The following is a 14106-nucleotide window of genomic DNA, read 5'->3' as shown; positions in this document are numbered from 1 at the left end:
TTGGACAATGCCAGGTGTCTTGTTGCACAAATTTCTGATCCTATTAGTTCGTTCCATTTCTCAAGGGCAAAAAAAAAAATCGTCCAGGCTTCTGCAACAGACAAGAATGTTGACCAAACATTTATTTTTTCACCTTTTTCTAAGCCAGGATGTCTCAGCAACTTTGCTCTCCACAGAGACAGCCCTTTATTTGTATTCAGACCCTGTTCCTGTGAGTCATTAAACTGGGGATTGCTGAGCTCAGGCTATTTGTCTAAACTCTTGAGTCACCGCCTGATACAGTATCCTGCTGTGGGGGCCCCCTAGGGAGCAAGGGTCTACATGACTGAAGATCTGATTATAAAATTGGGATACTGTTAATTGGTAAGGTAATCCTCCGCTAGCACTGGGAAAAGCTGAGGTGAGACGGGAAGCGGTAAAGGAATGGGATGCTCTGTTTCATTTTCCCTTGACTTTACTGCTGGACTCCATAAGGGAGATCTGACAGAGCAAGGACAAAATTGGGGGCAAATATCAATTTTTTAAATCAAAACCACAATAAGAATGAATGGTCTGGAAATCAAAGTGAGAGCTTTGAAACACAAGCCAATTTGTTTGTGTTAGGCCAGCTCCAGGGGAAGCAATGGATTTGCAGTTGCCTGGAGTCCTTAACATAAGGTTAAAGAGCTTTCTAAAATGCTGGTTTAATCCAATTTCTGTGAACTTCTTGTGTGTTCAACAAGTCAAACTCAATGAACCTAGTGGTCCCCCCTAGCCCTGCAGTGAAAGAATCTGGAAAAACTATCTCTGAGTTTGAGGCGCTTGGGTAGGAGCCATTCCTTGTGTTGCCTTTGGAGATCCGCACCCACAGGTGTGAACACACAAACGTGGGGCGTCAGATGCTCAGGGGGTGCAAGTTATTTCAGTGAAACTGGGGTGTATTGTAGCAACTGAGGATCAGGTCCCTGATTTATTTTTTCGAAAAGTAAACTTCTGTATGTATTGCAGATGCTTACCAGTAACAGAACCTGAAACATCAGTAATTATGACTATTCCATATGCTGTATGCTGGTGGGACAGTATTTGGGTAGTAAAAAATCTTGTTCCACTGAGGGAGGCACAACTAAGCCTTTTGAGCTTGGCAAAGACATTTTACAGATGCACATGGAAATCACCATTACTAATTATGCAAATGAAAAAATGTCTAACACTTATAAATCTAGTTTATGAAACTGAAAGTGCTGTCTGATGAGCTTTCCTTTGACATGCAGTGGACTGAGAGGAATTTCTTGGTGCCCCTTTTATGGTGAGTTCATTCCTCTCCTTGTCTCAGGAGTCGTCAGCCACTTACGTTCACTTGCAGAGCAGCATTTAGTCTTCTAACTCCACAGCTGGATCCGCGACTTCTGCAGCAGCTCTACACACAGGGTTAATGATTTTTAGAGTGTAATCATCTGGCACGTGTATCAGCCACTTACATCCCTGTCAGACTTGTCCATGACGCTTCAAAGCTTCTCCCACCGCTGCAGCTGGAGAGGACGGGTCTCGGTAGGGGGTCAGGGGTGCTGCCCGGAGAGGGAGGCGCACTGCGCCCCACCTCGCCTGGGGAGCTGCGCTGAGCCCCTGCTGCGGGGCAACCACGGGAGATCAGCTGGGGCTCAGCACCTACAGGGCTCTTGTCCATTCACCATGCGCAAGCAGAGCTGGAGCTGAATCTCCCACCCACAGCCTCCCCTCCAAGAGCAAAACGTGTTGGGAATGGGAGACAGATTTTGGTTGCGAATTGGTTAGATGTGGACATTTATAGCAGTCTAGGCAGCGGAGAGTAACATTACACACGCACTACAGCTGACAAATTCATTTGTGAAGCATGCGGTTTGGGAGAGGCTGGGGAAAGAAAGTGCAATGTGAAAACGTAGTATGCATCTTCCTGCTCTCCTGTTCTACCTTTACCCACCTAGTGTCTGTCTGTAACGCTGTACGTCTCTTAAGCTCGTGTATGTATCGCATACCTGGCAGGGTGATGTTCTGCTTTGATTTGGCATTTATCTGTAACTACATATACGATCCTGTTAGTTTTTTTTCACGCTGTACTGTAAGCATTATGATAATTTGCGTTGGTTGGCTGATGGGGGAAGGATGGAAACACTGGGTGTGTTATCCCTAAGACAGATCCACTCCAGTAGCCTGTCTGTACAGACGGCTTTGGTCTGCTCCGCATTTTACAAGTGGGGAAAACTGAGGTTGGCTGGTGACCCGCATTCCTCTCCCTGTGCCTCAATTTCCCTGTCTCTAAAATGAATGTCTCTTTTTAGCCTGACTGCTGGCAGGACATGCAGAAGAAATGAGATGTTACTGCTGCATCGGACATCCTAGGGGACAGCTGCTCTGCTGCAGCTTGGGTAAACAGTGACTTGTGTCTAAAGTTACGGAGTTGCTGGGGTTTGTGGTGTGGAAGGGACAATCAATAAACCCAGTGCTAAAGCGATGACCCAGTGTTGCTTCAGACAGCTATAGAGGCCATGTTACCACTGTCACACCAACATGAAAACGCCTGTACCTTCTTCATGCGCCACTGCGCAAACTTGTGTCCTGACGTCTTTGTTGAACTAGATATGTAGAACTGGTTACTCCCCAGTTCAAGAGCTATCCTCATGTTTTCAACCAAATCCATAGGTCTCGTGCAGTCTTCTCCTTCATCTTTAAATAACAGAGGGTGTGGGTGTGCCCTCGGGACAGTACTCCACGACAGCTATTCAGAGCAGCGCTGTTGGTTTTCCTTGGCCCTGAATACTCCACTATTTAAAGCTATTTTAACGAAAGCCCTTTCCATGGCTTAGTCTGAGCAAGTGAATCTGTTTTGCCTCTCGTCGGGATGTACCTTTATTTGTTTGTGCTGGCTGTGAATGCCTCCAAAGCGTGTAGGGGTGTGAGTGAAGAGCTGCCGGGGAGGGAAGAGCTAGCTCTCCCTTGGGGAGGGTTAAAGCCGGGCTTGGTGCGTGTCAGAGGTCTCTGCTGTGGTTTGCATTGAAGCAGTTACTAAGCAATTTGTGCAGTCTCCTCCAGGAGAGCGTCAGCTCTGTGGTGCCCCGTTGGTTAGATCCAGGACTGCTTCCACAGAAGGCTGCCTCTCTCCATCCCTCCCCTCTGCCTCCTGTGAACTCATTAGCACAGCGGGGCCGCAGAGGAGCCATCCTGCGACACAAGGGAGGGCACATGCTCGTGAGTGTGTGTGTGTGGGTCTAAAGGGGAGGCATCGTGCTTTGCAGTGTGTTTCTGTTGCTTTTTCTGATGGGCATCTGAACTGAGATGGTGGTGGCAGCTTGGGGAAGGCTGCTGGAGGGGTGGCTGCGTCTGCTCTGGCAGAGGTCGGCTGTGAGCAGTATTCGTCCTGTTGCTGAGATATATATCCAGAGCGGTGCTGGCAGCAGCGATGGCTGCTATGGCTCACTATTTGTCTCCAATGGCAGTAACCAGGGAAATATTTTTGAGCTAACTGGCCTCTGTTCAGGAGTGAGCAAGAAAACAGTCCTTCAGCTCCTGAACCGAGCGGTCCCTCAAAATTACGTGAATAGGCTCTAAAATGATTTTGCTGGATACAACAGTTCAGAGCAGAGCCAGTGGCTGGAATTTTTCTGAGATAGTGTTTCAGCTGTGAAACTGTCTGCTGGCAAGCTCTGGGGAGGAAGGAATGAAGTCTGCCATACGGTCTGCCGTATCTCTCGATTAGATTAGTGTCCAAGTATTGCAGTGAATGGATTTTGGCTTTGCAGTTTGCCACATACGGTTTTTGTTATTCATGATGGATTTTAACATGACAGTGTAGAAACGTGAAACCTTCTTTTGTTGTGTTCTGTTCTCTGAGCAGAATTTGGGTTCTATCAATCCAGCATTGTTGTGAAGCACAGATTTTGGGAAGAAGAAATATTAACTTTTCTCTGGAAAAAATAAGAAACCATCAAGAAGTGTTTCCTACTGAGGAACTAGACAAGGGGCTGTGCCGTGCTACTGTAAATCTGCATTAATTTCTTGAAGCTGTTGCTGAGATTAGACCTCGGCCTTTAATGCCTTTTATTAGGGAAGTTTCTGTTTTGTGGAGAGCGGGATATAACATCCCCCTATAATATCCCAGCAAAGTATTTTGCTGAGCAAATGATGTGGAACGGTGTGTTTCTTTAGCCCTTGCTGATTATGGATAGTTCATAACGTATAAAGAAGACTTGCTAGTAATCTTATCTATCTCTAATGATTTTACAGAAATATCGTAAGAAGTGTCATCATAACAGGATGGGATATGAAGTCACCTAAACTGAACAGTGAGAGTATGTGCTCTAAGAATTTTATATTAGCTTGTACAATGTAGCTTTTATGGGGATTATTAATGAAGGACTCTTAGATGTGTGCATAAATGTATGGCACATTCTGACAATAAGTAGTTGTCGAAATCCTTGAAGTGTGACTACAGATATAAATTTGTAGACACCAATGTATTTTTGCAGAATGTACAAACAGTAAATCAAAATACTGGCTTATTTTCACTTTCTGTCCAGTTTACCTATGTAGAAGAAAGGTTTTGATTTTTATTTTTTTTACTTGCCAATCAATTTTAAGACATTTTCTTTAAAAACAAACACAAAAATCCCAGCTAAATGAGAACATCAAAAGACTGTTTTCCAGAAGTGGTTAAATGGAAAAAGTGTCAAAATCCGTTTCTTCACCCAAGGAAATCTATACCAAAATCTTTTGAAGTTGGCTTAGAAAGCTGAAATAAACCCTAGAGGGTGCGCATTAGCAGTACGAGCACTGCACATAATAGTAGGGGGGACCCATCCTGCCTGGGCTGGTGACAGCCTGCTGGCCAATTTGACACAAAGCGAATATTGGATTTTTAAACCATAGATAGGCCTGATTGAGAACTGTCAGCTTCACTACTTCTGAGTCGTTGGGTTCCCCGGGCTCAGATTGTAAGTCCGTATCTGAACTTCCTGGCCATCTGCTATCATTTTAGATTATTACATGTTTAAATGTTTAACAAAACATGTTAGCGCATCCAAGCATGTGTACATTTCCTCTAGTTTCAGTGCAGCCACACATGGACTTAACTTTGCCTAAAGCACGTGCCTGGGGGATCTGCTGAATTAGCAACAACCTGAGAGCCTGGATCTAAAGCCTGGGGGCAGTTCAGGTCTGGATCCAAAATAACTATGGCTCACTTGCATTTCCAATGGAAAGAAGGAGCGTGCTGGACCTTTTGGGACTTAAAAATCACTGTAGGTCCGTCCTTGAAAAGTCCTTGCAGTTTGCTGACATCTGGTGTGGTCTTGAGGGCGAGCTGGAAATTTCCCTTTTATGTAGTGGCAATGATGACCTGCAAATAACCGGGAATTCTGATTCTCCCCAGTGTCCCTGCCTCCTTGATGCCTGCCTGTCTGTGGTCCTTACCTTACGTGGATGGCATTCAAATGTCTCCTTTGGAGGTTGCCACAAATGACTGCTTTGAGCCTCTCTGGAATCTTTCATTCAGTAAACATCAAGCACGGGTGTGTGTTAATGGGTTTGCATCTTTCGGGTGGTAGGATTTTCCAGTTACCGCAGTGGCCCAACATACCTACTCGGGAAACTGAAAGTGAGGGGATTCCCAGTTGGGAGGACATGATTTCAGTTCTTTGAGATCAAAAGCTCTGCGTCACCCCCTTCCAAGTCAGACACGGTAAACTCCTAATGCGTACTATGGCTGGCTGTAAAAACAACTTGTTTAACCAAGCCCGTAACCACTCCTGGGGCATGGGAAAACACAACCACAAACAGGTCTTTTCAATCTGTGACCTCCCCACTCCTGTAACTTTATGTTAGAAGTGAACATCAAATTTAGTCAACAAGATGAACTGAAAAATGCAGTGATCCAAAGTAACTTGAGCAATCTTTGCTGAAAAGCATTTATTCTGATTTTTAAGTCTCACGTGCCTGCAGAGCAAAGCTCAGGTAAAGCTGTCCATCCTGCTGCACAGAGTGCTTTGGAAATACTGATCATGATTTAGCATCACGAAAGGAGAGAATTCAGAGCAGATCTGCTGTGCAGTAGAAGATCACATCAGGTACCGGTTCAGTTTCTGCCCAAGTCGACACTGAGGGTCACAGGTTTTTGAGCTCTTCAGAGAAAGGTGTGCATTGCTAACCTTTCCCTCTTCCATGGACACTGGTTGGGAAAGCTTGCAAGGCGATTCCGTCCACACCATGCCTAGATCTGTTCCCGTCTCAAGGGATCAGAGCATATCGGCAGTGTGTCACTCAAGACAGTTACTCCTAGGCTTGCTCGTCCAGATTTCCACTACACTAGTGTACAGAAAGTGGGGTTTGCTGTTATAGTTAAAAAAACCACAAACAAAACAAAAAAAACAAACCAAAAAAACCCCAAACCAATAAGCTTTAAGGGATACCTCCAAACACGAACCAGAGCTACTTAAGTATTCTAGAAGAATCTTCTATCTTTGGAAGTTAGGAAACTTTGCTATGAACCTTGGTTTTAATGAGACTAGGAGTTGCATTTAAACAAATACGCTTTGTAGGTTTTACAGCTGTGCTTGGTTAGCAAATGATCTGAGAGAAAAGATGACACCGGTCACTTACCTATGCTGCATTTTGGCTTTTGCTCTAAGCTGATCAAGGCGTGATTATCTGCTGGAAGGGCTAGTCCTGGCCTTGCCATTTCCCACCCCACGCCTTACTAGCACTTGCACCCTTCCAGCTCCTTCGCAGAGAACTAACCCAGATAAGAAGCAATCCACTAAGAAAAAGAGTGCCTCACTTTATTTACAATAGCTTTTTTTTCCTGGCCTAGTTTTCAGTTGACTCAACGTGGGTTTGCAAAGAAAGGTGGTGGGAATGCGCAGAAGAATAAGAGAAAGGATGGGATTTCCTTTCTGTTTATAGCTGGGTTTTTAGTTCCTCTTCAAAGCAATGAATGTGTAGCACAGCCAGCTTGTGTCAGTAACTCGGCTTGCTGTTTCTCTGTCTGGGCTAAAAGAATAAACAAACCTTTTCAGAAAGTAAACAAGAGGCACAAATGGTGAAAAAGAGAAATAAACAGAATTAAAAAAAGAAACCCAAGCCAAGAGCTTCTTCCTCTGATGTAATAACTTTAAAGTTCTTTTTGGCCTTCAGGAAGGGAAATGTTTTGCTTAAGAGTTTGCATTGTGAGTTCTGGTGGGACAGAATATTTTCAAATCCCTTAGCCTGGTTGAACCTTATCAGTGAAGGCATGCAAATTTGTCCTCCTACTGTGTTTAATTCTTGAAATCTAATTTAGCTCTGCTAGATTAACTGGTGGTGTTCATGGCAAGCAGACACAGGACTTGGGCGAACATTTGAACTGTAGGTACTTTGCAACTTTTGAACTCTGGATTTGTGTGTTGCCTTTTGGTCCTTTTAAAGAAGAATAAGAACACGTAACATTAGGTGTGCTTTCATGCTCTTAAAATGAAAACTCTGGCCTTATGCTTATATGTCTTACTGTCTGACTCTTTTCCATCACATCAGCAATCTGATTTTTCCCCAAATCCACAGTTTTGATTTGAATGCTGGGAGGGTCACTTTGAGCCTGCACGGGGCAGAAGGAGGCCGACGTACTCTATGATTTTAGCAAAGATTTTATTTCACTCCCAGCTGTCTCCCTTCCCTGTGAATTACAGATTAGGCTGTCATTAAGACGAAATGAACTTCGCTCTGGCAATTTGTAACCCCTTATTCCAAGATTAGTGACTTCAGATGGGGGGGTTGAAGCAACCCTCCCCTCTAGTCACCAGGTGGGCAGGCAGTTGTAGCGCTGGGTCACTGAGGAACAAGGAAGCCCCGGTGTCCTGCTGTGGCTGGTTGCCTTTGCTTGTCTTTCATGGAGGAACTGGCGCTGCTGCGTCAATCTGCTCCGTGCAGCCCAATCTTTCGCTCCAGTGGGTCGTCTTTCCAACACGGTTGGAAACCAGTCATTGCCATTAGCATGTAAACTAGCTTCTCTCTGCTCAGAGAAGAGAGGAGGGAACAAGATTACGTTCATTGTAGCTTTTACTCCACCGCTGGTTGTGTAGCCGTGAAGGCGGCTGTCCCTGGGCTGCGCTCCAGCCCTGCTGCAGGAATGCCTACAGCTGCGGTGAGAAATAAAATAAGCGAGCGTGTGTGCGAGGAAGCCCAAGTGTGTTTCATTTTTAAGGGAGGAATTAGGAAGTGTAACTGAATGGCTTTCCTCTTAAAGGTTAGGTGGCCCAGTTGCAGCTAGCCTCCCTGGAGATCTGGGAGGGAGGAGGAGCTGCGTCAGGCAGATGGCTGTAGTAATTGCTTTTCTCGTTCTGCCCCTCAGTAGAAAAGCTTGGGAAGCAAAACTGTAAGGCCTGATTCTTCTGCAGTGAAGCTGGTCTTGCATGTAAAAACAGTTTCTGATAGGAATTGAATTTATAGCGGTTTGAGAGGAGAACCAAGAGTAAATGAATTGATGTGCTTCTCTTTTAGCTCCCTAGTATCACATTCTCATTCACATTTTAATTGTCCTGGCAAATTCAGTTAGCACAAGTAATGAAGAGCTGCATGGTATGTGTAAAGATTCAACTTTGGTGATGTATGTAGGGGATTGTCATTGTTTCAAACAATACTGTTTGATCAATTAAGCTTTTTTCTTTTTTAAATTTGAAAAGTTATGTGTAGCTGCCTCTTCAATTAAAAAAAAAAAAGTGAAGACCACAAGAATAATCCCACAGAAGCTAGGAAATGCCTGAGTGAAGGTTGCCGAGATAACCACGTTCCAGCCGCTTGGCTGGGGTATGATAAGGTCTTTGCTGCGTGGCTGTACAGTTCCTGGCAGAGGACAGCGCTGCTCTGAAGTGACCCGGGCTTGTCCAATCTCTTCTGCAGACATTAGCAAGGTGCAATGAAGCAAGTTGTTCTCAAGCTCCTGCACCTTGTCAGCTTCCTAAAACCCTCTCATTGGTTTTTGGGTCCCCATGTAGTGAATTAAAACGTGCTTGTCGTCAGTAAGCTTTTCTGAAGCAGTCTGTGAACCTGCAGCTGTTGCCTCAATGGCAGCTCCCGTCCTCCTAAAGCAGGGTTTGCTCAGCTGCGTGTCTGTGCCGCAGGAAGATGGTACCTGGCTTCTGCCCGAGAGCCCGGACCCTGCTTCCTGCAGGCTCGTGGCTTGCAGGACGCAGAGCAGAGCGGCTACACGGCCTCCTGGGGTAAAGTTAGGGGAAGGTATGAACGGATTAATGCTCACTAATGCTAGGCAAAATGTCATGGCTTTAAAACAAACCCAGACCTGTGTCTTTCGGTTTGCCTTTAAGAATTTTTTCAAGTTTTTCTTTTAGTCAAAGATTAAAAGCTTCCTTCAGCAGCCCCAGGTAATTATATGTTTCCAAGGACTTGGCACCTCTCTTGCAAGCTCTGTGCTGGGATGGTGTTACGAATTCATCAGTATTGGAGAGTAAATACCTTCAAGCACTGTCCTAGAGGAAGGTGCAAGAGGGCGAGTGTGACCTTGTGTGCTGTTGGCTACAGCTACTGACATTTTGTAGCCACGTGACCTGATTTGCCATTTGGGATCACAAGGCACCTTCCCTTGTTTCTTCAGGTTTTCTCCGTCTCCTGCTAGTTTCTTCTGCTACAATTTCTTTTCCCAGCGTGTCAGTGTGTGAGCTACGCTCGCTTACTCGAACGTGTGATCCCTCGTCACCAGGTGTACTTTACACCACCTTTCTCATCACCTCAGTGTCTCCTGCGGAGCGTGGCTCTTACAGCAAACCCCGTGTGGCTTGTCTTGCCCAGGCAAGGGGGTTTGATGAGAACTGACTGGCACTCTGCAGTTCTTCTTCCTATTACTTCATCTTATCCTTACGCCACAAAATTCTTTTGGTAAAAAAAGGATATTTAGAAACCAGAATGAAAGCTATTTTTAAAGCAAGTCTCTGAGAGGCTGGAGATGGTGCCACACTTTCTAGTTTTTCTACTTCTGGGTGGGTTGATTGGTTGTGTTTGGGTTTTTTGCTATTTTTGATTCAGCTATAGTCACCTCTGAACACCTGTTCTTCTCTCTTCTGCCTCCATCTTGCTGCCAACCTGTGGTTTGAAAAAGGGCGTATCTATTATTGTTACAGTGATTCAGAAACACTTCAAATAGCCTGTCTGAAAGATGCTAGAAGTCTTTGACCAACCGTCTGGAGACGCTTGTCAGTACTTGTTGGGAGTTGTATTCATGGAGTACAGGGCCTTTTTGTTGCTGGTTTCTTGGGTGTAGTATTTATCTGGACTATCAACGGGCTGTTCTTAAGCAGCTGGCAGAGAAATCAGGCGTATGGTGTTCTCTGCTTTCTAATAAATAACCTTGTATATTCAAAATTGTTTTGTTTTGCCCTTCCTCTTTTACTTTGCAGTTTCCTGCACAGATCCCATTCTGGATGCGCATGGGGGAAACTGCCGAGTAAAATAGGAAAAACCTAATGGGTTACTGTTGTTTGCTCTGGAAACATATACCAGCTTCTTTCAGCCTCCTCAAAACCCGGAGTACCGTGTGGCTGTTGGCCGGGATCTCTGTGCTGCCACCATATAGATAATGAACTGGCATAAACCTCCCTTTAGGTGGGCTGGGGGAGCAGCTCCGGGTGGCAGGCTATAAACTACTTTGTGGGTCCTCCGACTTCCCTGCTTTGTCTGTGACGGGTGCACAAGGTAGGTGACACTGCGCCAGCTGACGTGTCCTTCCTATGCACAAAAATGTTGTTGGAAGGGGATAAAACAGACTTTGGGAATCCTGATGTCTAAGGATTAAGAATTCATGGATGTTTGATACAGAGACAAGAAAAAACTGTAGGAGGAGGGGTGAGATCCTGTATGATGCTGCAGCACCATACTCAGCCGCCTTGAATAATGTCAGCTGGGGTCAGTAGGATACCTGTGGGGGGATCGGAGGCTGTTCTGCCCTTCAGTCGCCAAGTGACCACGTGCTGTATGGAAAGCAAGCCTAGTGAATAGGTTTGCTAGTTGTATTTGTAAAGGCGGAGAATGGAAATCAGTTCTCTGTCCCTAGCTGTTCAGCGGGCTTTCCTTTGAGAAACTGAACGTGTCTTGGTGAATATGATGGCCTGAGTTTAGTGTTACTGTCCATTTCAGTGAATTCCCACAGACTGTCACACGGAGTTATCTCGGGTCCAAGGTGTCTACAGACAGACTCAGAACAATGTTACTGTTTTAGCCTTTGTGTTGCTTTGTCTAGAAACTTGCAGGCTTTTGTCCACAAATCTAAGTTGTCCCACTATGCTTTTCGAAACAAATTATTCTCTTCCTTACCCACAGCTGCCACCAGTTTAGGAGATCTTGAGTCTCACTGGTCTCATATATGCGTGCTGTACCTGACACAGTCAGAGTCGGATCTTGGACAGCTCTTGGCCTCCATTCAGGTGATGAAGAAAGTAATATAAAGTACATTTGGTCAAATATGTGAGCACAGCTCACACACGGACACGCAGGGCTCTTGGGCTGTTGCTGCGTGGCTCAGCGCTCTGCGGACACCCCGCTTGGTTACTTGGAGCAGTGTATCTCTGCTCAGAGTGCAAATAAACTAGTCTGTGTCCAAAGCTAAGCCTTAGTTCTGCTAATTCTGTGCAGCAGTGTAAATACATGCCCATAGCAGTACATTGACATTGCAGTAAGTTCGGTGGACATCACTGAAACCAAGCTCTCTAGCTGTGATTCGTTAGGCTGCTCTTCTGGCTCTTAGCCACCTGCAATGTCAAGAATCGGAGAAGCTGATAGTGGGCTGCATAAACGGGATGGAAATGAAGGTCCCACATCAAAAACATCACTCGTTCTAGTTTGACTTTTCCCCTTTGTAGTTCAAAGGGAGGATTTGCAGAATCAGCTCTCTTGAGATTATTTTTTTTTTCTTTCGATTGCTTGGAATTACTGACTTGTTTTGTGCATCAGCCAAAACCTATGCAGCTTCTTTCCATGTTGTGTGTCACCGTCTGTCTAGGAGAGGGCAATGACACAAGCCCTTCCATTACTTTGCCTCAAGGCATTAGTGAAGTGTTTGAAAACGAATAGAAAAGTTTCCAAGTGACATTGTGTAACTTAAAACCTAGAATCCCTAGTTCTGGAAAGGATCGGAGTGGGTGTCTGAAAGCAAGACAGAGGGTATTTTGGGCAGCAGACTGGGACGCAGGAGGAAGAAGCTACTTTCTAACCTCTCACTCTGTTTCTGGAGAGTTTGTTTAAAACCAGGTGCACCAAAGTATTTCAGTGCCTCCATTGTACTGACATCAGTGAAGATCTTGGTGCTTAAATAGGGCAACTGCCTGCTGTTAGTCTGATCCGTGGTCTGTCTGACCCAGCGCCCTCCCTTCCGCCTGTTGCCTGGGCAGCTCGAGGTGAGCGTGCAAAGCCAGCGCTGGTGGTGGTTCTGTAGCTCTACACTGGCTAAAGGCCTGGGTATAACAGCTGCTATTGTAACGTAAGCCTGGATCCTGCCAGTTGAGCTGGCAAATACTCCCCAGTAAATGTTGCTGGTCTAGACCAGGGTGAAGAGTGGGGAGAACAACGGGGTGCACCTGTTCCAGAAAGGGATCAAATTAGCTCAATGTGAGGTTATAGTTGCTGGGCACTGAATAGATCGCACACAAAAATTGTGGTGATTTTTTCCCCAGCTGCTCGCCAAGTTATTTTTTAGCTTTTTGGTGTTTACTTCAAAAGAACAGGCTTTGTTTTCATGAGAAGAAAGCCTCACAGCCCCTTATTTCCTCCTTTTACTATGTATTTGCTCGTAGCGGAAAAAGCATCAGCAAAGGAAACTGTTCTGGATTGGGTAGTTACACAAAGTCCTCAGGCAGAGACCAGGGAGTTCAGGGTGGAACATGGCATTGTCTCTGAAATAGACTTTCCAGTTTCAAAGACTGAAAAGCTGCTTTATGTGGGAAGCCAAATGCAGTGGCTTAACACTGGAACATGACGTAGTGAGGAGCAGGTTGTCAGCTTGAGCAAACCTGTGACAAGCTCTGGCAAATCTACGGGAGCTGGTTTATGAAAAGCTCTCTCTGGAATCACAAGGCGATAAAGTAAGTAGGCTGAGGATGAGACTCTGTAAGTATCATTAACTTCTCCGTGGTGGTCGTATAACATCTGAACCAGTAGTCAAGCCAGGTTCTTTTCCTTTGAGTGTTGTCTTTTGGTTTGCTGGGTTCTTAAAGGATGGAAAAATTGTCATTAACTCATGGAAGGTTTCTGTTTTCACTTGCACAGATGAAATCATGCAGCAGGAGATACGGCCGCTGGTTGCAGTGGATATAATAGAGCAGCTCCACAGGCAATTTGCCATCTTGTCAGGTAAGAAGCTACTGGTAGTCACACTCCGGGATTGTCTTGGAAACGAATTGAAATCTGACGTGCTGACTGTCACCCTTCAAGCAGTTCCAATAGTATTTTTATATTGCTAAGGAAAAGTGCTGTTACAATCACACTCACGGTGTATGGAACTGATAAATGTCAGCTTGCTGTGCTTGTTTTTCTTAAGGCAAGTTAATTTTCCATGCTCCCCACAATGGAGTGGGGGGAACAGATTTAGAGGGTAAGAAATTAAACAAATCTCTCTGTACGTATCTTTGCACAAGGTCCAAGCACCTTGTTTATGGGAAAAGATTTTGGTCTATCAGGGAGCTATTCATGACCCTCCCCCTCTTCCTTATTTGCCTTTGTTTTAGAAATGATTAATTTCTAAAGTGTAAGGTTGTAATCTTTTCAAGATTTGATTATTACATGTTCCTTTGTTTCCCTGAAGTTTGCAGTCACACAAAGTGACGCAGTTCCTGCCCTGAATAAATAGCTGATATTGAAATATTTGCCAAATTATTTAATACACTTATTTTGGATACTGTAGAAGATAAATCCTTATCTGGGTCCTAAAAAGGCCTCTGCTGTTGATTGTATGGCCCCTGGCAGCTCCTTCTGTCTCTGTTTCTGCATGTTCTGCAAATGAGGGAATTAAGAATTTGCTTTCCTTTTCCCCCATAGACACACAGTGAAGTATCATGACTTTGCATGAAATACTGAGATGGTCATAAAAAGGTACTCTTGGACAACCTGTCCCTCTCTGCTCGGTGG

At 45.1% G+C, this 14106-nt stretch overlaps 1 protein-coding gene across 12 annotated transcripts in view; it reads left to right on the top strand.

The window, feature by feature from the left end:
- Positions 1–14106, top strand: part of MCF2L2 (MCF.2 cell line derived transforming sequence-like 2) — a 177734-nt gene that overhangs the window by 27412 nt on the left and 136216 nt on the right. For all 12 annotated transcript variants that reach the window (XM_063339030.1, XM_063339025.1, XM_063339029.1 and 9 more), the window contains one exon: positions 13249–13332. In XM_063339030.1, the coding sequence (XP_063195100.1) occupies positions 13249–13332 (84 nt within the window). The remainder of the gene's footprint in view (positions 1–13248; positions 13333–14106) is intronic.

This window comes from Chroicocephalus ridibundus, chromosome 6 (assembly GCF_963924245.1).
Source record: "Chroicocephalus ridibundus chromosome 6, bChrRid1.1, whole genome shotgun sequence".
Taxonomy (NCBI): Eukaryota; Metazoa; Chordata; class Aves; order Charadriiformes; family Laridae; genus Chroicocephalus; species Chroicocephalus ridibundus.
The sequence above is the reverse complement of the archived record's forward strand: the minus strand, read 5'-3'. Positions and strand labels throughout refer to the sequence as shown.